General features: G+C 40.9%; 2 protein-coding genes and 2 long non-coding RNA genes across 7 annotated transcripts in view; all 4 read left to right on the top strand.

The window, feature by feature from the left end:
- LOC149102635 (uncharacterized) overlaps window positions 1-2,605 on the top strand; it is an 8,510-nt gene extending 5,905 nt beyond the window's left edge. Inside the window, exons 2-4 of the long non-coding RNA XR_016201752.1 lie at window positions 1,920-1,985; window positions 2,068-2,133; window positions 2,492-2,605. This is a non-coding gene — a long non-coding RNA (uncharacterized LOC149102635). The remainder of the gene's footprint in view (window positions 1-1,919; window positions 1,986-2,067; window positions 2,134-2,491) is intronic.
- Window positions 1-22,529, top strand: part of LOC110048452 (tolloid-like protein 2) — a 100,725-nt gene extending 78,196 nt beyond the window's left edge. Inside the window, exon 11 of the mRNA XM_089272481.1 lies at window positions 21,049-22,529. Within this exon, the coding sequence (XP_089128607.1) occupies window positions 21,049-21,143 (95 nt within the window). The 3' untranslated portion in view covers window positions 21,144-22,529. The remainder of the gene's footprint in view (window positions 1-21,048) is intronic.
- The window catches only part of LOC110048480 (scavenger receptor cysteine-rich domain-containing protein DMBT1-like), a 75,939-nt gene extending 50,312 nt beyond the window's left edge, over window positions 1-25,627 (top strand). The window contains exons 1-8 of one of the 4 annotated variants that reach the window (XM_089272489.1): window positions 7,738-8,024; window positions 12,154-12,263; window positions 13,386-13,421; window positions 15,946-16,323; window positions 16,778-17,152; window positions 19,969-20,418; window positions 22,448-22,525; window positions 22,993-25,627. In XM_089272489.1, coding sequence (XP_089128615.1) covers window positions 12,254-12,263; window positions 13,386-13,421; window positions 15,946-16,323; window positions 16,778-17,152; window positions 19,969-20,418; window positions 22,448-22,525; window positions 22,993-23,174 — 1,509 coding nt within the window. In that variant the 5' untranslated portion in view covers window positions 7,738-8,024; window positions 12,154-12,253 and the 3' untranslated portion in view covers window positions 23,175-25,627. Of the gene's footprint in view, window positions 1-7,737; window positions 8,025-12,153; window positions 12,264-13,385; window positions 13,422-15,945; window positions 16,324-16,777; window positions 17,153-19,968; window positions 20,419-22,447; window positions 22,526-22,992 lie in introns of those variants that run through there. The other 3 variants (XM_089272486.1, XM_089272488.1, XM_089272490.1) reach the window with 3 other exon arrangements.
- LOC149102634 (uncharacterized) lies at window positions 12,272-13,058 on the top strand. The gene is made up of 2 exons (XR_016201754.1): window positions 12,272-12,869; window positions 12,982-13,058. It is a non-coding gene; the product is annotated as an uncharacterized LOC149102634 (long non-coding RNA).
- Window positions 25,628-26,151: the final 524 nt, after the last annotated feature.

The following is a 26,151-nucleotide window of genomic DNA, read 5'->3' as shown; positions in this document are numbered from 1 at the left end:
ACGGCCTGTAACATCCCAACAATGCCGGGGTCTTTGCTGCGAATGTTCGCACTTAACTGTGTGAAACTTTTACGGTGAACGGCCTGTAACATCCCAACAATGCCGGGGTCTTTGCTGCGAATGTTCGCACTTAACTGTGTGAAACTTTTACGGTGAACGGCCTGTAACATCCCAACAATGCCGGGGTCTTTGCTGCGAATGTTCGCACTTAACTGTGTGAAACTTTTACGGTGAACGGCCTGTAACATCCCAACAATGCCGGGGTCTTTGCTGCGAATGTTCGCACTTAACTGTGTGAAACTTTTACGGTGAACGGCCTGTAACATCCCAACAATGCCGGGGTCTTTGCTGCGAATGTTCGCACTTAACTGTGTGAAACTTTTACGGTGAACGGCCTGTAACATCCCAACAATGCCGGGGTCTTTGCTGCGAATGTTTGCACTTAACTGTGTGAAACTTTTACGGTGAACGGCCTGTAACATCCCAACAATGCCGGGGTCTTTGCTGCGAAACTTTGCACTTAACTGTGTGAAACTTTTACGGTGAACGGCCTGTAACATCCCAACAATGCCGGGGTCTTTGCTGCGAATGTTCGCACTTAACTGTGTGAAACTTTTACGGTGAACGGCCTGTAACATCCCAACAATGCCGGGGTCTTTGCTGCGAATGTTCGCACTTAACTGTGTGAAACTTTTACGGTGAACGGCCTGTAACATCCCAACAATGCCGGGGTCTTTGCTGCGAATGTTCGCACTTAACTGTGTGAAACTTTTACGGTGAACGGCCTGTAACATCCCAACAATGCCGGGGTCTTTGCTGCGAATGTTTGCACTTAACTGTGTGAAACTTTTACGGTGAACGGCCTGTAACATCCCAACAATGCCGGGGTCTTTGCTGCGAATGTTCGCACTTAACTGTGTGAAACTTTTACGGTGAACGGCCTGTAACATCCCAACAATGCCGGGGTCTTTGCTGCGAATGTTCGCACTTAACTGTGTGAAACTTTTACGGTGAACGGCCTGTAGCATCCCAACAATGCCGGGGTCTTTGCTGCGAATGTTCGCACTTAACTGTGTGAAACTTTTACGGTGAACGGCCTGTAACATCCCAACAATGCCGGGGTCTTTGCTGCGAATGTTCGCACTTAACTGTGTGAAACTTTTACGGTGAACGGCCTGTAGCATCCCAACAATGCCGGGGTCTTTGCTGCGAATGTTCGCACTTAACTGTGTGAAACTTTTACGGTGAACGGCCTGTAACATCCCAACAATGCCGGGGTCTTTGCTGCGAATGTTCGCACTTAACTGTGTGAAACTTTTACGGTGAACGGCCTGTAACATCCCAACAATGCCGGGGTCTTTGCTGCGAATGTTTGCACTTAACTGTGTGAAACTTTTACGGTGAACGGCCTATAACATCCCAACAATGCCGGGGTCTTTGCTGCGAAACTTTGCACTTAACTGTGTGAAACTTTTACGGTGAACGGCCTGTAACATCCCAACAATGCCGGGGTCTTTGCTGCGAATGTTCGCACTTAACTGTGTGAAACTTTTACGGTGAACGGCCTGTAACATCCCAACAATGCCGGGGTCTTTGCTGCGAATGTTTGCTCTTAACTGTGTGAAACTTTTACGGTGAACGGCCTATAACATCCCAACAATGCCGGGGTCTTTGCTGCGAAACTTTGCACTTAACTGTGTGAAACTTTTACGGTGAACGGCCTATAACATCCTAACAATGCTGGGGTCTTTGCTGCGAAACTTTGCACTTAACTGTGTGAAACTTTTACGGTGAATGGCTTTGAACATCCCTTCAATGGGTATTTATGAAATGTTTACGGTAAACTACCTCTAGGAATGTGAGTGTCTTTGGTTGTTTAGCTTTCAAGTTAAATTAATTTGTGAAAGTTGTGTTGACAGTGCTTTGCAGTCTTGGGTAAGGCATGGATCAGTGACATGGACTGAGATGGATCACCAACATTCAAGGTATGTATTATCAAGATTTTTTTTACTCGTTTTATGATAAAGATTCTAATGTGGTTTATACACTTTTATCTCGCAATTCTAGAGTGGGAAGCTCAGAGAAGACAGTTGTCCAAAGAAAAAGAAAAACACGTCTTTCAATACTTTTGAGGTAAACATGGTGTTACTAATCAGCACTAAACCAGCTCCCTTTGGTTGTTTTAAGGAGCTGACATAACCCTTTATTTTTCAAAAAAATCATTAGAAATAATTGTAAACTACTAAATCGGGGTAAACATATAAAGTGTGTTGCTGTTGTTGAAATTACAATCATTATTGGGCTAGCAATGTAGAAGTAAGGCCGATATGTAGTAATAAAGGACTTCAATATTATTTTTTGTTCATTTCCCTTACAGCGTTATATAAAAGTAATTTTGCAACAGACATTTCTTTGGTGAAAGCAAGTTTGATCTGAATGTCTAGAAGGATTAGAGGGATCTTATTTTAAACATCAGTGTGAACCGTTTTAGATGTCAGAACGTAAAGTGCCAAACTGTCACACGTATGCTGAACCTGGAAGGCATCTGAAGTATCGGAAAACAACGTGCTGGGAGACACCTTGTCCGATCCGCTTAAGACATAAATGGTAAGTTGTATTGTTTTTAAGTGATAACATAATCATAGTGTAGAGTTTGCTCATAGCGGCAAAAATAACCACATATTGCTAATTTATCTCTAATAATAGTCAACAGACAATAGGCTGTTGAATAAAGGTCCTAAACAATGCGTTTGTTTTTAATCTAGGTCAAAACGCTGGCCAGAACATTTTTTCGCCAATAATTGCCTTGCTGGCATTTTCAATGTTACCCTTTACTGCTGGCTGGCTACTTGGCTAATTGCCATTTTTCTAGCTCGGTAATCAAAATTTTCATTATGTCTGGCTGGGAGTTTTATGAAATAAAGTCGATCTTGCTAGCAGTGAAGAGCGGATATTTTTTTCCCAGGAAAGTTAATTATTAATGGTAATTGACGTGGGAGCACAGAATCAGTGCTTGGGAAGTCACATATTAAATTTCCAGTTAAAGTGTCGTTGGGTACTCCTGTGTCTCTTCTACCAATACACGTGAGCCAAGAGCAACAAAAGCTCTGGTAACAGCGACTTTCGGAGCTAAACGGCTTCTGTTAATTATGTTCCCGCAGTACACAGTGCAAACTATGGCCAGCAATACTTCATCCAGGTTATTGTTAACATTATAGGCTATTGCACTTATTGTTATCACTAAATCACGAACAACAAGAACCAAAAGTCGGAACAACACCAGTTTTGAAAATGTGTAAAATTCGCCCGACGATGACCAAAGGCTCTCCGTTATTTTGCTTCAAAACAATAATAAACTTTTCTCTTTTCCCGAAATTTTTGCTTAAAAAGTCGAAGTAATGTGTCTGCAACATCTTTCCATCCTCAATATAAAATGAAACGAAACTGATGGTTTACAAATAGAGGGAAATCGTGAGTAATGGAAACGCCATTTTCTCACTTTGTGAAACGAGCCGCCAAGCGCAGTTTAAACCGGATGTGACGTCATTTTTTGTTGGCTGATACCTATAGGAAAATTTCACGAGTCTTCTGCCCCGCCCGGCCCCTGGCATTTTGCATATTTGCAGATCGCATGACTCGAGTTGGCTTATCGCGACACCGCGGAAATACGTTTTTTGACGTCACAGTAACTGGTCAGTGGTCATCACCATCGGGCTGTGCTGTCCTTCGATCGAGCAGTCTCTGAGATCGGTATTTTGCTTCGTTTTAAGGTCGAAAATATCCTTGATAGTTCTCGTTATTGGTGAGTTTGACATCCTGAAATGGGTTTTTAATACTCAAGCAATGTTCGTAAAGAATAGCGGTACAGGGGAGTCATTTTGTGTGGAGTAATGTGTAGTTTGCTGACTCGAGCCAGCTCGAGCGGACGAAGCGTGGATCGTGTTGCTTCAGCCGCCCTCGCCTCAGAATTGTGAAAATCAACGATGGGTATCCAGCAAAGCAGAAAATTTGTCCTGTGTGCAGCTTTTGCAAGGATTTTGAAGACTGGTTGGATTTAAAATGTAATTTGCACGAAATGGTTAAGGTACATGTAACTCGGGACCGTTTTATTCACACTCACTTTGCGGCGACATGTGGTGCTTGTTCATTGAGATTGTATTTCGCAACGCGTCAAAGAAACTTTGATAAGAAGTTGTCTTTAAAAGACTGGCGTTTTGGCTCGTCTATCACCTTTCTGACTTTCTGCGCCTTTTGGAACGGGTGAAATATTTTTTTTTGTACCTGCCGTTTGCTGTAAGAATAAAACATTTCATTTCATTCACAAGATATTTCTCTATCATTAAAGATTGTTTAAGCCTACATTTATACAATTGTGGCGTTTGCGAAGGGAGTAGAAATCGAAAATATTATGATTTGTTGGCCGCAGCGAACGCTGGAAATACTGTAAACATTTAAGACCGCTCAATATCTTCGGTTCATTGACAATTTTTCCTTTTTTGAGGTCTTTTTTGTTTCCATCAATTAAATGTTGATAGCACATGGAAATTTTCAAGACCGTTTCCCTGTACATGTATGCACATGTAACTAAATATTTTAAAATGCCCAAACACCTGTATTTGTTTACACGAAACCGCTTCCACTTATGGGATGTGGTCATGTTTCACTTCTTTTGATGCTGAAAAGACATTCAACATTTCAGAGAGGCAGTAATCAACTCCTCAATGAAACCCACTAGTTTATTTTGTTTACTCAGTCATTTGAAACTTTTCGATTTCTATTTCCCTATCTTACATGTGCATTGTATCAACTTTCATAAATAATTGACTGTTGTTGTTTTTCCTTTCATTTAATTTAATTCAGATGAGTTTTGCTCAATCACTACAAAATAATTTTTACATTGTAATCATACATGTACATATCACATGCTTTGAAACAATATGAAATTAATTATGATCGCCTTAGTAATAGTATTGTATCATCCTCCCTTCTGTAAGATTCTTACTTAACTTGTAACCACTTTATTACAAGACATAATAGCACCTGATGGCGATAAATTATATATGTATAATATTATTATAGGTATTTATTTTTTTCCTGTGATAAATTGGCTAACAAGTGGGTTTGTTTATGCCACTGTGTCTCTGAATTGGCTTACTGTCGTCTACAAACCATTGGTAATATATCTTGGCTACATGTAACTCAGATACTAGACACAAAAGCATGTATTAAAGAACAGATACATTTCTTACAAATTAATATTTATTGCATTTAGTTCATCACTTTAGTTCTACAACATTGCTTTTCTCCAGTGAGAAATTCTGTGCAAAGTCTGAAGTTGTAAGTTGCAAAAACAAGTTCCGTCAGTAGTTGCGAATCACTTAAAGTCAGGCTTTGGTGCTGTAAACTGAATGGCAAAGCGAGGAAATTAGAAATTGTCTCAAATACGCAAGTGATAAGAGGTAAACTTGACTGAAATCTACAGACTCCTTTTTTTAGGTTTAGGGTTAAGGTTAGGCCTAAGGGACAAGGTGGGAGGTACGGTGGCCATGTGGTTAGTGCGCTCAGCAATGGATCGAGCGGTCCGTGTTTGAGCCCTGGTCAAGGACATTGTGTTGTGTTTTTGAGCAAGACACTTTTACTCTCACAGTGCCTCTCTCCACAAAGGTGTACATATGGGTACTGGTGAATTTAATGCTGGGGGTAACCCTGTGATAGACTAGCATCCTATCGAGGAGGTAGTAGAAATACTCCTAGTCGGTTCATGGTGCAGAAACCGAGATAAGCCTGGCCTGATGAGCCACTTGGCTCTATGCAGACTTTATCTTTTACTTAGGGACAAGGTACTGCATCAAGTGGGGGGAGGGACAACGGAGTCAGAACCTCCCACTTCCCATACCCTGTTCTCCCACTTCCCATACCTCTATCTCTTGACTCCCAACCTTGTTCATCCTGCTCCTGTCCCCTGTAAATTAAGAGACTCAAAACACATCCTAGTCATTCAGCTGCACAGTCCTCAGGCATTTCCTTTTCCTTTTTTCCTTCGTTTTCAGCCTTGCTACTCTTACCCGTCTTTCAAGTGAATGACCTATGACGTAACCACTGTCAAAGGGTTTCATTTTGAGCCTCATTTTGAGCCCAAGGGTGAATTTTTCTTTGCCCGTCGGCCTAGAAGTCTCTAAAGACACTAAATGAAAGTCAAGTAACATTTTCAGTTCTTGTTTTTGAAAGTATTTGAAGCCTTAATGAATGACAAAAATTAGCATTTTGCATTTCTCTCCGGATTCCTACCCCCTATTCTCCCGGGCTCCCACCCCCTGCCTCTCCCCACCATCAACAGATGGCTGAATGTTCAGGAGAGGAGTTGCCATATGGAGAGCATTGGTCAGTGTTCTCTCAGTTGGTGTTTTTACAGCATTGATGTTGTGGAAATCATCCATGGACAGTATCTAAAAGGATTTTTGCTGAGCCAAAATAGAAAAAAATGTACAATAGAAGAAGTTTTCTATTGGGAAATCCAGATACTAGTAATATGTAAACAAATATTAATGTTACAAAGTTATAGAGTCTCAGGCTCTAAGGTAATGTGGTCAGAAATTATCTGGGTGGCCTTATAATCAGAAGATTGTTGTCTGAATACAGGGGGGATAGCCTATTTATAACTAAAAATGAAATTCATTTATTGAGTTTTAACTGAAAGTTGTTATTACCCAGATTTTATGGTAATTTTATTGTCTTGTATGCATGTATTTTTAATTACACTTTTAACAGCTTTGTATTCCATGTCTTCTGCCATCTAAAGATAATCAGATGTCATGTACTTCTTGTGTTTTTTTTAATAGCTAAATAGCTTTTTTTCTAAACTCTAACAGCTATGCAACTAGTTTAAAATAATTTTCACACTTTAGAGGCGCTAAAAGCAAAATACAGAACTGCAACAATTCGAAATTATGACAAGAAACAAAGAAACAATAATAAACATGAAAATTTAAAATTTTATTTTCGCCAGCCTCAAGCTCCCTGAAGTACAGTATAATTAAAATTGGATATTTTATGAGAAAACATACCTCGGTGAATTCTTCCTCGAGTTGAGGCCAGATTTTGAACCCTTTTGGGGACTCAGTCCTACACTTGTTACACCAACGTGTCCAAGATTTATACGAAGCACTGCTTCGATTTCGGCCAACTTGGTCTATAATTCGGTGATGCCGAGTGAGGACAGGATGACCGTGATTACTTACGTGAGCGCCCCCAATCGAACAAGAGGACGAACACGAGCATGTCTTCCCAACGATTTTGATCGAAATGCCGTTGACATACCGATTCATACGGTTCAAGCCCATCAATTGAACAAACTTGAGAAGTTGATGTCCTCAGAACACCGTTACAGCAACACAAAAGCTGCCTAGTTTTCGCCTTAGCGCACATCGTAACGTAAATTGCCACTGGCTCGCCGCTTGCGAGCATGAACTCTCACGAAACAACAACAATTTCACACCGTGTGCAAGTTCAGTTTGGCTTTGGCACAATATATAATATTAACCGAGAACTATCCAACAAATGAGCGGAGTTTAAAAGCTAAGTTTACAGTGTGCGCTCTAAGTTTTGTATCTTTTTGACTGTCGACAAGACTCGCTGCGATAACAATGTAAAAGTTGCAGGCATTTTGTAGATTTGTTAAGGTGTACCGCTGACCAGCAAAATACTGTATCGCGCCCCAAAAAACGTATTTCCGCGGTGTCGCTTATCGCGAGTCGCCAGAGAAATCCCTGGGGGCCTCAAGATCCAGCTTGATAGCGAGGCCTCGAAGACAGAAATAAAAGGAATGAGTTCAGTTTCCTTTGTTTGTGTCGTCTGGACCTGACTGCTAAGCTGAATTTTAATTTATCGAAACAGTCTATTACTACCTGTTTGTTCAAATCTGAGCTCTTCAATACCTCGACAGAAAAAGAAGAAAAAAGGAGCTCGTTCGACGGTTAAGGCCTATTCAACGATGGCTTCGATTTTGCTTGTCGCTGCTGTTGTGGGTGAGTGTACGCAATATCAGAAAGAACTTAAGCAAACCACGACAACGACGGCAACGCGAACTTCGCCAAACAAATAGTTAAATGAGCAAAAAATTAGCTGTGCACATGCGTTACAAATCCCTGTACATTTCTTTGCCGTCCTCTGCACAACAACAGCGTGAAATGACCAAGTTCTGCGTCGTCTGAGGAAGGCGAACGACGGCTAATTTTTCGCATTTCCATTTCAAATTAAACGCTGTCGCGGTCGGAGTCATGGTTTATTTTTGGAACCATGAGCGTTTCAGTCGAACAGATCTAGAAAACGGCGAATCTGGCTGGTAAAATATAAATTCATTTTTGACTGGGCGTCGTCCTCGGCGTTGACGTTATCGTTGCTTAAGTTTCCTAGTATCATTTGATAAACACATGGTGGTAAGGAAAGGAAAACTCGTGATATTGTTTAATTTGTGAGTTTAACTGCAGATATATAAATTCTGCAAAAAACTTTGATTCTGAAACAGGCTGCTTCATCGAGGCCTTCGTGAGAACTGAATCTACACTGCGACACACGTTTCGAGGTGTTTCGAACTACATTCAGATACCGTTCCAGTTCTTTCAATCTATCGTGATGACTCTCTTGATTAATTGATATTCCCTTCGTGATTCTTCGCTCAGCAAGATTAGCAAGCCGCTCTATAAACGCCTCTCGTCGTTTGTAAGGTACTGTTGTTGGTCTACAAGCCAGCGGAGAACTGTTCTGTATAGTATACAACGAAGGAAAGAATTGAAATTCTCTAGAAATCAGTCGAGCGGAGGCTTCATCTGAAACTCGCTCGCTTTCCATTTTATGCAACTTTGTGTTTACATTGACCAGCGGGTATCTTTCGCCACAGGCAGTCAATATACACTCTTTTTGTTCTATAAAAATATTTTTTCCCGTCCCTGGCTGAATATTTAGTTCTTATTTTCTGCCGATTTTAGGCTGAAAATATTCTTGTGAATGTTCTTAGATTAGAAAGTGAACTTTGCCAAAGAAACGTCAGGTCATCTGCTTTTTAACAAATGCAAATCTTAAATCAAGCCTTCACGGGGGCTTGCAGACCATAACAAGTTACAACACAACAGGGAAGACATTCTATTAATTCATTCAGTATCAAAGGTCACAAACAGTGCTTATTGGAAAAGCATTGTGTATTGCGAAACACTTGTAGTGCAACTTGGTGAAGTATCTCAGGCTGCTGCAGTCAGGTTAAAGTCACGCGTGCGAAAGTGCATTACAACGACCCAGACCTCAAACTTAGTTCAACTTGTTTTGAAAAAAAATGGAACATCAGATCATTGTATAACAAATTGAACCATTGTAACCATGAGAAAGGTTATAAATATAGAAACCTTGATCATAAAAGTATTAGTAATGCATTATATTTTTCTTAGTTGAGTAGTTTTGTTAATATAAATCGAAAGACCATGTCAAGAACTTGTGATTATGAAGCGATTTCGTGTAGAAGATTGTCTAAAGGATTGTTATGTAATAACCCAAATTATTCTCACATTAATAAATATATTCCATTTTGCCGTGCGTCTGTTGAGTATTAGTATAAATCTACTAGCATTCGATCACGAATGCCGTTTTCCGATTGGCTATGCTACTTACTATCTATTCTGTGATAGATAGTGAGTAGCGCAGTAGTGTACTCTTGTTAACAAAATGAGAGTCGCTTCTTGGCATTTTAGAAGTGTGTATGAAGAAGATTTAGATGAAGTTTTGAACAACTGGTAGATTTATACTGAAACAATTAGATTACTCGCTCTCAATTTCTATCCGTGATAGAAATCTCGAGCTCATAGTCTAATTGTTTAATAGATCACAGATGGCGTCAAAATGTGGTAAGATCAAAAAAGTGGCCCACAAGGTGATAGCGTAGCTGAGTGTGTCACTGATGGTTTACCTCATTTTGACGTCATCTGTGATCTATTACTGAACAGACACATTGATATTGATACAATGATCTTATATTTTAAGAGGGGGCACTACGACCTACTAGCAACCAGAAAATCACTCAAAACCGAAAGAAAACCAAAAATAACGCTATAAAAATGGCTCAAAATCGAAAGACTGCCTACTGTTAATGATTAAAAGTGCAAATGTACAAATGTAAATCCACCATGTTTGTTATAGCAACAAAAGACTTACACTTTTCCTTGTCTGAGAGATCAACTCATCAGTTTCATTTGAAATCATTTCCAGACCTTCTTAGCTTAGTATTACTTGTAACCCCACGACTGCAAGAAACCTCACTGTCCGGGGAGGGGTACTCCCTTATATGGGCTATATAGGTATGTGCGGCTCTAAAGGGTATGCTGTTTTGGTCATAAAATAGGGTATCGATTTTGGCCCTTTATATAGGATGTGGTTTTTGCACTCTTATGTTTTCACTCTTATGTTTTCTACTTTTTCATCATTATCGATAAAACCACCAACAGAAAGCCCATCATAAATTATGTTTGGAGCAACTGTGCTAGCTGCAACGGTCATAAATAGGATATCAAATTTTGGTCAGGTCATAAATATATTAATAGGATACGGAAAATTGCAGATTTTGGTCATAAATAAGGTGAGGGGTTTAGGAAGCAGGCCGTGCACCCCTACCCAATTTTTCTGGGAGTACCCCCTTCCCATCTGGGCCTCGTTATTAACAAACTCTTCCACTTCGAGATATAGAGAATACCGGTATATATTTCTTAGGTATAGAGAAAGTGATTGTGATATTGAAATCGCATTTTTGTCTAATTCGTTCAGAACACATGAATGTAGGTTGTTTATCCTCCTAGTCGATTAGTCCCTAGCCACTTAGCCATTAAATAAAACTTGCATGCTTCAACGTACATCATCAACAGAGCTTTAATTGTGGAGATTTCTCACCTAATCGAGTTCGCCCTTAGCATTCACTGTTAAAGAACAGGAAATAGTCAGTGTTTTCAACTTCTGCATGGTGAGGAGCTGACCGCCTTAGGGCTAATCGAGCAAAAAGACCATATTTGGTGGCAACACAGGACTCACTTGAACAATCAATTATTATTTATTTATTATATAAACACCAGTGAAATACCAGGATTTTTCCTTTTAATAAAAAGGCATATCTTCATCGCATGCAGTGAAGATACTATCTTAATTTTATCTTTCACACTCTGAAGATATCATTCCTTTTTGATAACATTTTTCTTTTGTCCCTTTAACTACACGTAAATTTGTTGATGTATGATCGAAACATCTTCGGATCTTCTTCGATCGTCTTCGGTAATCTTCGGAAAATTTTCGGAAATGTTCGGGAAAGTGTTCGGAAGCGTTCGTCTGGCCTTCGGAACAATTTTGAAAAACGTCGGGAATCTTCGGAAATCTTCAGAAAATCGTCAAAAACGTCAGTATGTTTATACAATAAACAGAATATTACATACTCGCTTGTGGATACGAATTTTATCTTCTCGTGTTCACCTTAATATCTAACTCGTTCGCTGCGCTCACTCGTGAGATACCGAGTTGAACACTCAAAGATTAAACTCGTATCCACGCGCGGGCACTTACACACGGATTCAGTTGACACAGGTGAAATGAAGACGTCTGGGAACAAAGAAAGGTAGAATCAAAACCAAAAACCCGCTTTGCTTATGGCGGCACCAGAAAACCGAAACTGAACCCAATGCCAAAAAGAACATAAAACCGAAAACTGGGACAGATATCAGAACCAAAAGCGTGATATTTTTAAAAGGAAAATCGATCGAAATCAAAGGCTCTCGGTCTTGGGCTGCCTCGGGTCATTTGTTTCACAGTGCAAAGAAACTGTACTCACCTTCACCCAACGCCTTGCGTCAGAATGGCGCATTACTGATCATTAACCCTCAGAGAAACTGCACTGCCAAACCAGAAGTGGCGCGTATGCCAACATAACGCTAAATAAAGTAAATACGAGCGCACTTTCACCTCTGGTATTTAAACGAATGCAATTTGATCTGGCTCGATCTGGCCCGATTTGAACCTTAAAGTGACTATTTAATTTTGTGAGCTATACCTGTTTGCTTATTCTCGGAAAGTGTGCTTTGCATGTTAGTTTTTAATCGACTCATTTTGATCCGTAGATTTTTTTTATTTCAGGATTGCATTTTAGCTTTTCAGGACTTTTACTGAATAGCATTAACGACGCTTTATCAAAATCGGTAATGCGGAGAGAGCCTTGTTTGATTAACCCATCAGAATGATGAGAAGTGAGTGCTTTCAAAGAGGTCCACTGGGTCCATATGATTTCCTTTGCGTGTGCTACAAACCAACCAAAAGCCGAACGTTAAACGATTCGTAGTTATCCTTCGCGACAGACAATGCGTCCTCTAGTATAAAAACGGCCATTGCTTTCTTCTCGTTCATTTGTTGTTCTGTTTGGGTTCATGCGTAATCTTTTCAAGTTCATACGAAAGTCGCTCTAACAACTTTGCTATTGAATATCTCGACAAGGCTGCAGAATTAAGGGAGCTTAGTCACGGTATTTTGAAATATTTTGACAACGTACAAAACTACCTTTACATTGAAGGAAGCCTGACAATAATGGTTTACTAAGTGTTTTGCACTTCGTTGAGAGTTTTGTTTATTTTTAGACATTATGTTTGTTTTCTTAGTGATAAAACCGAACACGCGAGATTCCCGCCATTTTTGCTTTAGTAGCCAATCGGATTATGGCTCTCGTTCGTGGATTGGTACGAGTAGGATATCAAGAGATCAGTAGAAAGTAATCCTTTTATCGAAAACAGTGTGTCTGTGCTCTTTGTACAAAAGTAGGAAAATAGCGCGTCTTAAACGGGATTACGCCTTACAGAATTGTGAGTATATCGACAATGTGTTGGAGAATGTTTTTTGCTGTTTCGTTTTTTAGGTTAGATCCGATATTTTAGAATTGCTATAGTCAACCCACATGTATACCTTTGCTTTCAGTTGACTAGCTAGCTTGTGCTGATTAAACTAGTTCAAAACAACTGGTAGATCCCGTGGACTTTATTTTCCTGGTGTGTCTTCAATTCGAGTAGTACCCTGATCCGTGGTGCGAAACACTAAGATAGAGCAACACCATGGAGATAATGATAAACCATAAAGGAACAAGGACGGTTAAGGATGGAGAAGATTAACACGGATTACTAAAGACGAACTTGAAAGATTTTGGCTAAACTTTTCAAGATGCCAAAACCGTGACGTAGCTCCTTGAACGTAACTACACCGATCGTCTTTTGATCACGATCACTAAGATTCTCCAGTATTGTTGAATTGTGTTTAGAATCAACACCCAATCATACTGCAATGCAAAAAAAAGTAGGTAACGAACGTTTTCTTATTTCTTGCAGTTTCCCTTCTGGCTGTGGGGGCAGCTTCTCGCGATCGTGAGTACAAAATAATGAAATTTTCCATCACGGGCGTTATTAGGGTCGTCACGCAACGCTTCTCGTGACGAACCTAATAACGACTGCGAAGAAGACTACATGCATGTTTGTTTGCTTTTTTTATTTGTGTATGTATTTGCAGGGTAGTAAGCTTATCCGATGTCAGTTGTTAAATCCCAAACCAACGTTATCTCAAGAAATGCTTCAAAAAGCTGGTTTATTTTAACGGAGCACGGAGCACGCCCGGGGGGGTAGGTACTCCCCCCCAAAAAAATGGGTTGGGGGTGTGCGGTCCGCTTTCCAAAACCCTTACCCTATTTAAGACCAAAATCTGTGATTTTCCCTACCTTATTCAAGACCTGAGTCTTTAAAAATACCCCGTTTCAGACCTGGCTTATGATTAGTAACTTAGTTCAGACTGCGTCGTAAAGGGCTTTTGTTAATGGTCTTATTGATAATGATGGAAAAGTAGCTTCTTCAAAAAACATACCGAATTCAAGACTAGAGTGCAAACATCATACCCTATTTGAGACCAAAACGCCCAGAATCAAGCCTGCAAATGACAGTCGGTCATCGGATAATTGTCCGGTAAATTTGAGGTTTTGACAGGTAAAAGCTTAGCCTGGTCGGACACTCTGAGCGGGCATTTCTGCTAAAATGAAAAATATTTTAACTGGAAATTTGTGGCCGAATATGGGACAAGTTATTTTGTGATACTACCACACAATGCTACGTAAAAAAGCATTGTTATCGGTTTTGTTTTATTCTAATTCTGAGGATTTTATCACGCGCAGTGCGCCGTTTCAAATGTTATGCCGAATTGTAAACACATCACAACAGCGCCACTATTCCTGCGTGTTAATTTACGCATTTTGCGGTGGCGTTGTGAAAGATCGTGAAGCCCCATTTACTCTGAATTACGTTCGTCTGAAAAACTACTTAGAACTGAGGTCTTATGTAATTACTCGTTGTTTGTTACCACCAAGTGTTGTGGAATAAATTTTCAGTGGTAATACATTGACCCGATTAAAGATATTATGGAAATTGAATACACAGCCCAAATACTCACGTTTCGTTTATCTGAATGCAATCGCTCTCAAAAACTTTAAAACCTCTAAAACGTAACCAAATGTTTTTCTAGTCCGTATGATCAAAACTCAGTTTAATTTTTAACCTTTTATAGTTTTTTTACGGCTGCCAGTGTGGTTGAAATATAGTTTCCGTACCACTGACATGTTTTTGTGAAGAGCGTGAATGTACAAATTGGTCACGCTTTATAGTCACGACCGCCTCCAATTCCACATTTTAAATAATTACGCAAATTTTTTATTCAATTGACCCCGAAAGCTTTCAGAGGAAACTTGCTTTCAGAAAAAGTCGAAGAATTCATTTCAGCCAATTTTCAAGTCTCTGAATGTTATTGTGAGGTTTTATACTGACAAGCTGTCCACGCGGGAGATTGTTTCCTCCCTTTTCCCGTTCAGTCCCTAGACGTCGTGGGAAACTTGTTACATTGGAAACGCTTGTGTGACTAGAGGTATAAACGTTTGTAAATTTGTCAATTTTCAACAGGTAAATTAATACCAGACGTAATGTAAAGGACCTCTTCCTGGTGCTAGTAGCGATTTTACACTCAGTTGACTTTTAAGCTATTTGAATTTGTAACCAATGTTTTGGCGAAGAGTCTACACTGAAATACCAAAATGTCTCAAATGTCTCTTTTTAATTTCTAATGACAAACAATTTTTTTTGTCCGACCAGACTGGCTTTTTGTCAGGTCAAAACTTGTCTTTGTCCTGACAAATGACCTGCCTATAGACAAAAATTATTTGCAGGCTTGCAGAATCGAAACCTTATTGACCAAAACGGCTAAAAAAGCCATACCCTTTGACCCGCACATACCTATATAGCCCACACAACCTAAGCGGTTGTGAAATTAAAGCCTGAAAAAACTTCAGGCCTGAACGGGATTCGAACGTATCACCAATGCGATACTGGTGCAATGCTCTGCCAACTGAGCTATCAAGCTAACTGGGAGCTGGGCATATCTACGGGCATATTACGAACTCACAAAGTGACCCCGTTTGTCGAAAGCCCCGGAAACTTTTCGGGCCCGGAAAGCCATAGCAAAATCTCAAACCTTGCGATTACAGAGCTGTTTATTTACGTATTCTTAATATGAACAGAGGTTCCCTTCACACAAGAAGATTCACGCCTATACAATTCTCCGTTTTTAGATACAGATGAACTAAAAATAGCTTTACGGGCCCAAAAAGTTTCCTGGGCTTTCGAGAAACGGGCCCACCTCCCAGTTGGCTTGATAGCTCATTTGGTAGAGCACTGCACCGGTATCGTAGAGGTTATGGGTTCGTATCCCGTTCAAGCCTGAATTTTTTTTCACTACTTAAGTTGTGTGTGTAACTGCAATGATCAATAATGTCTTCATATAGTACAATTGTTGTCTTCCACTTCTTGTAAAACAATCTGATTTATTCGGCGCTCTATTTTATGACTTATCTTATAGCATGTGTTCCCCCCGGAGACTTCCTCAATGGATCGAGTGGATTCTTCTCAAGTCCCAATTTCCCAAGCAACTTCCCTATAAACAGTGATTGTACCTGGAACATCACAATACCTCCTGGGCGAATCATTAAAGTCACCTTCCTCAGCTTCGCTTTGGATCCATCTCAAAATCCGAGTTGTCTCGGAGCGTCTGGGGGTCCCCGTGTTTTCATCACCAATGTCGCTTCTAATGATGGAGCTCAAGAATTTAAGATTTGTGGAGATAGACTTCCTTCTCCAGTGTACTCTGTCGGAAATTTTATCCAAGTGAGACTGCGATCTGCTGGCACTGGTTACAAAGGGTTTAATGCATCGTATGAAGCCATAGATAAAGAACTACGTAAGCAATACTCGATAACTTTAAGAACTTTTGCCTGAGAGATCAGGGAGACTTGGAAATGAGAGTCGGCCGATTTTCCTAAAAATCCACTTATAACTTCCTTATGTAGACTTGCGTCATATGCCAAAGTTTCAGCTTCATTGGCCATTATCCACCCCAGTTCTGGACTGATCAGCCCCATAGGGGTAATTTTCAAGCCAATTTTGAGCACTTTTCAGCAACTCCCTCACAGATTAAGACACCATTTCAAACACAACAACGTGGTGACCTAGCCAATCAAATCATGTGTTTTTTCCTCTGACTCGTCGCAGTCCTTTATTTCTTTCCCGGAGCGAACTTTCTGAACAAACAAGACAGAGTTGCCGTGTCATTGAAAGGTCCATACAGAAACTCCATCCGGCAGGGTTAGATAAAAGGCAATGATTTGTTTTGTTTTGTTTTTTGTTTTTTTCAGTATGTCCTAAAGGCGTCACCCTTAACGAGACATCAGGTGTTTTTACGAGCCCTTTCTATCCAAGAAAATACCCAGATGATCAAAGGTGCGTCTGGAAAATCTCAGTGGCCCAAGGAAACTATATTAAGCTTGACGTCATCCGCCCCAACATCCAAAGGTGCGACACAACGTGCCCGTGCGATTACGTGCAAATTCAAGATGGTTTCTCTGATTATCGGCCGAACGAACATGGAAAAGTGTGCGGTACAACTAATACAAAAACATTTTATTCAACTCATAGTAGCTTAGAGGTGCTGTTTGTCTCCGATAATACGAGTTCCAAGCTCTTCGATGGATTTAAGGCAACCTACACGCAACTGAACCACACTCCTCCAAGTAAGTACACGCATACATACATACATACATACATACATACATACATACATACATACATACATACATACATACATACATACATACATACATAAATTACTTTATTTACCTTAGGAATTGAGGGTAGCTTATGCAGCTAATATCTCCGAGCATTTAACCAGCAGATGAGAGAGATAGACCGCCACACCGGATGGTATGAAGAGTTGTGAGACGGCCGGGGCCTACGGTTTATCGTCCTTATCCGAGAAGACTAGAAAGTCTAACCATTTGCAGATGTCATTACAAAGGCAGCACTTTCTCCTCAATTATTTAAAGACCCTGAGTGTTGGTCCGGCCGGCGTTTCAACCCGCGAGCTCCCGCACGCTAGTCTAATGCTTCACCACTGAACTAACCGGTCGGCGGTTGCGTGATCGCTAATAACGCATAACGTGATCGCTGACTGGTTGATAGTCTTACGCGTATGCTTACGCTTATGCTAACATGTCCTCACTGGACACAATGAACGACTCAAGCATAAGCATAAGCATAAGAAGAACGCAAGGTTTGATATTCGTATACTTATGCTTATGCTTATGTCGTGGCCGTCTTCACTAGCGCATAAGCTTCTTATGCTTAAGCTTATGCTTGCGTGGCTAGTGAGGACCGGGTTAGAAAACACTGCGAGAAAAAGAGATGGGCCTGTTGTGACCTAACCATCAAGCACCGCGCTACCGGTCACCAGTGAAATGCAGCGGTGCCTGGGCACGAGGCAACTTGGTTTCTTTTCTATCGACTTTTAGTATTAATCCGCTAACGTTCTATCACGAACGCCGTCCTCTTTATAATCACGCTACTCACCATATCTTCTGTTGTAGATAGTGAGTAGCCTAGCAGTGTGCGGTTGTTAACAAAATGGCGGCCGCTTCTTTGCGTTTTCGAAGTGTCTGTGAAGAAGAATTAGATAAAGTTTTTAAGGATTAGTAGATTTATACTAAAATAATGTGACTGAATTTATGAAAACCGTGTTAAGACTTTGCTTTAAAATAGCTAGCATGTTTTTGGAAAATCGGTCGGATACTGTACATAAATATGGCCATGTCATACTGAGAGCGCTATGTGCCTCGTGTACACTTAAAAGAAGCCATAACATGCTTGTACAAGCCGTTGAAGTCACTGCGAATGAGTCGAACGAGCCGAACAAAGCTAAATTTAAGGTTAAATTGATCATTGAGTTGCGGCGCTAATTTAGACATGTTGTGAACTCTGCGATTTCGCCTAAATGACCTCACTATGTCTTTACCGTGGGTTAAATTAGCCAATCATTGCGACAAGAGGATGGAAAGCATTCACATCGGTTATTTATTTCTATATTTCAGCAAAAAAAGTTGGCCTTGCGTGACATTCAATTTCAACATCTGTATGTATTTGCAAAAACAGCTACGGACTTGTCACTGATAATATCGATACAATTCTGTCCTAGAGCTAGCTTTCCACAAGGCTTATCGTGGCTCAAATAAAAAGGAAATAACTCTCCTGTGTGCCTTTTGAGACCAGGAGGACTAAATTCACCGTCTTTTCGTTGAATCATGAATTGTATAATTTAATTAAAAGTGCTTTTTAACATGAAATTGGAGTCTAAATCAACACGAACGTACAGATATCAAAACCGCGGCCTAGATCTGATGTATAGCTTCCTAAAACATGCATCGTCCTAAATGGACTAAGCAAGAGCTTCCTACTTCGAGAATCGATTGAACTTCAAACAAACTAGGCCATAATTATGAGTTAGCGAACACTCAACATGTTGTCGTTACGTCAATTATCGACCGGAAGCCACGCTAGCGAATCACAGACAGTTCTGATAATAAGCTAGGTCGAGAAGGCCTAAAAGTGATAAAACAAGGAAATTCTACTCAGGATCAGCACTTGACCAAATGTTCTTCACTCCGTTCGTAGCCATGTTTTGCTCGCAAATAGCAATGTCCCGGATGTACTTGAATTTTATCGAGCGCGAAATGCCATATTCAGACTTCAACAGATGTTAATTCGAAGTCTTTAGCGACATCAAACGCCAACAGCAGTTAGAGATGTCTAGTCCATTGTACGTCTAAACCCTAAGTTGATGTGGCTAAAGCTCTTAAAGCTTTGCTGTCTTAAGCAAGCACAACATTATCGCCACAGTGCAAACGGCCTACTATTACGGGGCTAAATGACGTCCCGTTTGATACATGTCAGGCCCGCCTCATGTACGACAATGGACGACGCTTGCTAGCAAATCGTTAGACTTGCGCCTTCACTGGACTTAATGATGTCCTCGGGCAGACTTTCCTTAGACTGCAGTTATAGAGCGCTAATCGGTCGGCTCTTTCTCAGACTCACCGCGCGAACTGAAATTCAGACGAGTGTAGCCTGGGCTAAACTTAACAGCAATTAAAAAAGGGAGGGGGGAAGCGATAAATAAGTGAAAAAAGAATAGATAAATGAATGAAACATGCGGCAAGAAGTTCTCTATATTTCATGCTAGGTAATATTTACAAGCTGCTGCCATAGCGAAAGCATAAAAATAAAAATAAATAAATAAATAAACGCTTGATTCATTCGTTAACACTGTTTTCATAAATCCAGACATAATTAGATTAGTTTCAAAAACATATAAAAACCCTCGAACTTTGTTCTTGAGCTATAATTTGATTTTTTGGGCATTACTGTCTTTCCTTGGGTTCGCCTATCGTCTAGACAAGAGTTATTAGTGTCCTTCATTTTTGGGGGTTTTACGGCCCACCTTCCGTGATACTTACAGTTATGTGATGGAATTATATCTTTTAATTTTTTTCCCCAGTTTGTCCAACTGAACCAATTTCTCTCAACGGGAGCGGAAAATTCAGCAGCCTTAACTATCCTATGAGCAATTATCCTGCTTCCAGAGATTGTTCCTGGAACATTACTGTGCCATCTGATAAACTTGTCAAGTTAGTATTCACTGAATTGGCCCTTGGTTCATGTGGGTTTAATTGCAGCTGGGATAATTGCACCTATGTGGAGTTATATGACGGTTCTTCAGCAAATTCTTCTTCGCTGGGACGATTTTGTAACGGTTCAGCCCTGCAAGAGATGTTCTCAAGTGGTAACCAGATGTTCGTGATCTTCCATTCCGGTTCTTCCCTTGATCGTGGATTTGAAGCGCAGTATTCTATTTTTTCGGGAAGACCAGCAACAACAACAGCAAGAACAACAACAACAACAACAACAACAACAACAACAACAACAACAGCAGCAGCAGCATCACTAAGTGAGCCATCTCAAATAAAGTTTATTTATGTATGTACGTGTATGTATGCGTGCATGCTTGTGTGTATGTATGTAGGTAGCTTCAACTGTAACAGCATTACCGAGTGAGCCAACAGCCAGAGGTGAGGCGTCTATTAAGGAGACCGTTTACAGTTGTGGTGACGGACTGACTCCATGGACGGACTGACGGACTGACTAGGGACTGAAGGACGAACTGACTGGCGGACTGACTGACGGATTGACTTACTGCCTTTCTGTCTGTCTGTCTGACTGACTGACTGACTGACCAACTGATTTACTGACGGGCGGACGGACGGACGGCCTGACGGACTGACTGAATGACTGACTGTCTCTCTGACGGACTGACTGACTGACTTACTGTCCTGTACAGTGTGAACGCTGACCATGTTTAGACAATGTAGGGCCGGTTAACACTTATCCAGGACTAAAACTGAGTTGACAGAAATTATATAGCTATTGCTTAAAAAAACGTTTTTATTGCTAGTGTTTTGTTGATTTTCACTTCAGTCGACGTCAAAACTCTGTTGGATCGATCCGGGGCTTACTGTTGGGGAGTATCTACGATCAGTAAAGACTTTAACTTGGACTGTATTTCTTTTATTCCCAACAGTTCCTTTTGACGCTTACAATTCGTTCAACAAGTCAACAATCTGCGATCTGCAATCTGCCCTAAACGTTCTTTTGTTCGCTCTTAAGTACACATAGCTTTGTTGTAATGTTACGGTTATACAATCCCGGAGGGGGTACTCCCTTATATGGGCTATATAGGTATGTGCGGCCCCAAAGGGTATGGTTTTTCAGCCGTTTTGGTCATATACAGGGTATCCATTTTAGCGAATTTTGGCCAAATGTTTTCATACTTTGAAATAGGGTATGGCTTTTGCACTCTAACCTTGATATGAGTATGTTTTTAAGAGGAAGCCACATTTTCGTCATTATTGAAAAGAAAATCAACAAAAGCCCTTCATAAATTACGTTTACGGTAATTTAACATTCGTCTGAATTAGGGAACTAATTATAGCGCAGGTCTGAAACAGGGTTTCGAATTTTTAGTCGGGTCATAAATAGGATAGGGAATATCGCAGATTTTGGTCATAAATAGGGTTAGGGTTTTGGGAAGCGGGCCGCACACCCCCACCCAATTTTTCTGGGAGTACCCCCCCCCCCCCCCCGGTATACAATATTCTTTTATCTCATATCTTGAAAATCAATCTTATTAACTCAGTGCCCAATCCGCTCCTTGTGTTTACATCGATTACGTTTCTCTGAGTCACGTTACAAATTTGCATGACTATTTCCCTAGCCAAGTTGCGTTACTGATCACTACTATTCATAGACTGTTGACAGCCTCTCTATTTACGCGGGAGTGGGGGGTGGGGTTTGCGAACGAAGCGAGCAAGAAGAATAGAGAGGCTGTAGACATCTTTGGTAAAGAGTGGACTTATTAGGCTCCTCCCCCTGTTATCGCCTTGTTACTAACAGCTCCACCCCTTAACCAATTAACGAAATCGGACCAATAAGCTAAAGCTAAATACTTAATACCAGCTTCCGACTACTGCCGAACATTGTTTCGTTGTCTGAACTGTGTTCAACGATTTGATTACCGCGCGCTCGGCAGTAGTCGGAAGCTGCGAGGAGCCGCCGAGCACTTGATTGACGGTAGCGAAGAACCATTTGTCGGTTGAGGTTCAAATTTTAGAGTCCGCATGTTATTGAAAGGCGCAGTAAGGGGTGGGCGTATTAAAGAGGTAGGATCAGATTTCCTGACTGGTCTATTTTAAGTGACGTCTTAACAGACATCACAGTGTTGCACTTCTAAACAACTGTCCTTTAATAAGCATTCGAAATGCAGGTATAATTTTACTAAAAGTTGAAGCGCATACAATATTAACAATGGAAAGATGAATATAACTGGTTCGAGAGGCCGTTTTTTTTTTTTTTTTTTAAATTAAAGAGTATTATACAGGCTGGGATTTCACTTAGCCTTATTAACGTGGTTTTCTTTTAAGGTACACTCATTCTGGTTGTGTCGATAGTGGTTCCTTCCATCGCTGTGATTGCCGTACTGGTCATCGTCTTTTACTGCGGTAAGTGAATGAGGGCGATACAACCATCACACCTTAACCCGTCCACACTACCCTGGCGGAATTCGACTACGGAGGCTTGACTTTAAAAACGCATCAAATGTTTTCCGTCCATACTACGTCGGAGGAATTTAAAAACGCAACAGTCGCCGGTGATTTTGGATTTGTGTTTGAGGAACACTTGGTCAGGGGAATCACATGATTATCGTGCCCCCATGGTTTACGAAAAGCTTTGTTTTTCCGTCCACACGTAAACGAAAAGCCGGTGTTTTCAAATTCCTCCGGTTTTGAAGAGCGTTTTCGAAAAGCTCCGTTTTCTTGACAGATTAGTGTGGATGGTAGGCCTAACCGTAGAAATTGAGCTACGTTCTCAAATTTTTCCGGCGTAATGTAGCGGGGGACGGGACCAGTCCTATCAATGTCATGTTGGATGGAAGATTCACTTTTCAACACTCGTTTTGTTTTCACAGTTAACAAGAAAAGGAAATCAAGACCATCAATCAGCGACAAGAATGATTCCGACGAGAATCCCTTGGATGGAAACCAGGCAGATTACAAAGAAATGAAAGAAGTCAGCCCAGGTGCCCACTACCCGCTATTGGAATCCAAATGTAAGCCAGATGACGAGGGGATAAAACCTGCCAACAAGTGAGATACCCCCTGTTAGGCTCATCAGCGATAATCTTGAGTAGCTGTTAGTCGCAGGATTGAGCTATTGGAATTTTCCTTCAAGGAAACAGTTTAATTAAACTAGCTCTTTTAAAAAACAGTTTCTCATCTGATAGAAGGAGAACTTAGTATCAGGCTATTTAAATGTGAGAGTAATGTCATCTGCACTACAGAGCTGAACACTGGGTGATGCCTCAGCTGTCACTGATTTTCAGTTTTGCGCCCCTGCGCATAAAGCTTAAGCTAACTGACGAGTGGTAGAGTGCCGACAGTCTGTTTAACTCTCAAAATTCAGAAGGGGATTGTAAGACGAGACGCTTTAGCCTAAAGAGGTATGGGACGAGACGTGGGCGTGGCACGAACGCCTCATTCCCTACTCGGCCATACCGCCCTTTTGCGCTCTCATTGGCTAAACACTCGTCTAAGTGACCCTAAGAGAAAAAACTGGCTGTCAGCAGTCTAGATGATTGAAAAATACAGGTATCGTGTACAGGTGATTTTGCAAAAGAGCACAAGGATAATGCTGACAGAAGGGGTTGAAAGGACAAGAGAGTTTGAAATCCCTCATATAGGCCTTATTCTCAAGATAATCCCTCTTAAGTTATTTTTAGGTATAGTATCCAGTCCTCCGCGGATAACATGCGCTCTTTCACAGGATTTTAGACAATTTTGTCATTTCTGAAGCCGGGAGTGATTTGATAAGGCCTACATAAGAAATAAACTCTTCTACCTTCATCCTCTTTTGTGTTGAGTAATATATACCGTATAACGGCTTTCTTGCTTGCTTATGTAGAGTTACATTTGTTCTCGAATTAAAACAATGGGCTAATATTAATAGAAATATACTTAAAACCCCTTAAAACTTCCTTAATTCTAAACTCAAGCGCAAAGAGCCTTGTCTTAAAACTTCTGCCATGGAAAAAAGATCAATCATTATATGACGACTAACTTCTGGTCCTGTTTTTCCTTATAAATTTTCATGTATATGTTGAATGAAAATGTCTTCGTGGTTATTGATATCTCGGCCAGTGAAAGCCGAAACTGTCCATAGCATTTGTTACGCTAGTTTTCTGATATCTCTAGTTCTCGCGTAGAGCAACCATATCGGAAACGGCGTGTTTACCGCTACAATAGAACGTAGGTTTGCTAGCTCTATTGACCAATGAGATTGCCCGTAGTATCTCAGTTGTTTTACAAAATATGATAAGACTCAAGTTGGTATCGTTAAGGGCTGGTTTTCAGTGGGGCATAAGCATGATTATCATATGGCTAGCTCCGTGAGTGGGCAAGATAAATCAAATCCAGCGCTGTGATTGGCTACCCCAGCGGGCAAGATAGAGCTATCTTGCCCGCTCGGGACTTCCCGCCGTGTCCCGCCAGAAAAATTTCCCCTAAAGCCATATAATAAATCCTTTATTGACCAAGCTTGTTCGGTCAAGATGGCTTGATATTCGCCTTGTTCTTTTTTTGCGAGTTTATGGACCTCGACTCCGTCTCGTTTCATAAACACGCAAAAAAAGAACTTGGCCAATATCCAGCCTCACACTTAGCCAATAACCGATATGTATTTGCAACATTCGCAGACGCGAGAGAGTGCAGTTAAGTAGCGTCTTTGTTGGGAAATTTTCCTGACAAAAGCCGTTAATGACCAACATCGCATTGTGTCTGCGTATTTGTCAGCTTATGCTTCTAGTGAAAACTATCTTTAAGGTTTCAGCTATCCTTATGAGGTTATTCTATTAAGTCTGCATACGAGTCAAGTGGCCCATCAAGCCGGCGCTTATCCGTCCGGTTTCTGTAGCATGAAGCGACTAGGAGTATTTCTACTCCCCCCTGGGTGGGATGCTAGTCGATCGCAGGGTTACCTCCCAGCATTAAGTTAGCCGGTACCCATTTATACACCTGGGTGGAGAGAGGCACTGTGAGAGTAAAGTGTCTTGCACAAGAACACAATACAATGTCTCAGGACAGGGCCAGAGCCCGGACCGCTCGACCGGAGCGGAGCGCTCTAACCGTGAAGCCACCGTGCCTCTTACTTATCTTAAGAGGGTAAAGCAACAAAGCTAACTACGAAAAGTATGTTAACGCTATGTGTAGGATAACTATATATTTAGCCTTTACATGATGTAATCCTCCGTGACAAAGAAGATGGCGGCTGTACAATAGCGCGTTGTTTATTTGATACTTCGATAATTAAAAACAGAGAGCGATTCAGTTTCTGATGATACAGAAATATTAGTTCTTAATATTGAAAGGGCATGATGTAGGGACTGCACCTTTCTGGAAGTTAGTTTCGTGACTTAAAGTCAGTTTCGTGAGTTTTAATTTGTTATTAGTTTTAGTTTCGTGGCAATCGTAACATGAAAAATGTAATACGAGTAAGAAGAAAGCGAGTGAATAGCGGAGAGAAATAATCAAAAGCTCGACCGAGAGAAACTGCGTCTTCTGTTGTAAAAAACACCAACCGGGGCGCCGGTAACTATCACACGATGACTGTCCCGGGCAGTTTAGGTCCCATCTATTGAACCCTTCTTGTGCCACGCGGGCTTGAAAAAAGAAGCGATCGCTGAGTGGTTTCCGTGCCATCTGTACGGTCAATGCTCTTTTTTATAGGGATCACAGCGATCATATGCTATTGACTGCCCACACGTCCTTTCAAATGGCTTAAATTCCACCTTGCCTGACGGGCAGTTGATTTAAGAAAAAAACTTATCGCGTAATACAAAAAAATTATGCAGGCGGACGGGAAAAGTTGAACCGACGCTACCCGTTTCGCTACTGCTATATCAGAGGTTATTGGGATACCTTTTTTCAATTAAAGGTATATGAAAGAGGTAGCTTTTCTAACAAAAAAGTATACAAAAGGCTGAGGGGTTGGACCTTGGAGTAGAGCTTACTATCCAACTATTTAGACAAAGTAATGTCCGTAACCCTAATCTTCGGATACTTTTCGTGGCCCC

The sequence above is a fragment of the Orbicella faveolata genome, unplaced genomic scaffold (assembly GCF_042242905.1).
Source record: "Orbicella faveolata isolate gen_17 unplaced genomic scaffold, um_ofav_v1 contig_35, whole genome shotgun sequence".
In the NCBI taxonomy this organism is placed as follows: domain Eukaryota; kingdom Metazoa; phylum Cnidaria; class Anthozoa; order Scleractinia; family Merulinidae; genus Orbicella; species Orbicella faveolata.
This window is presented reverse-complemented; position numbering and strand designations above follow the sequence as displayed.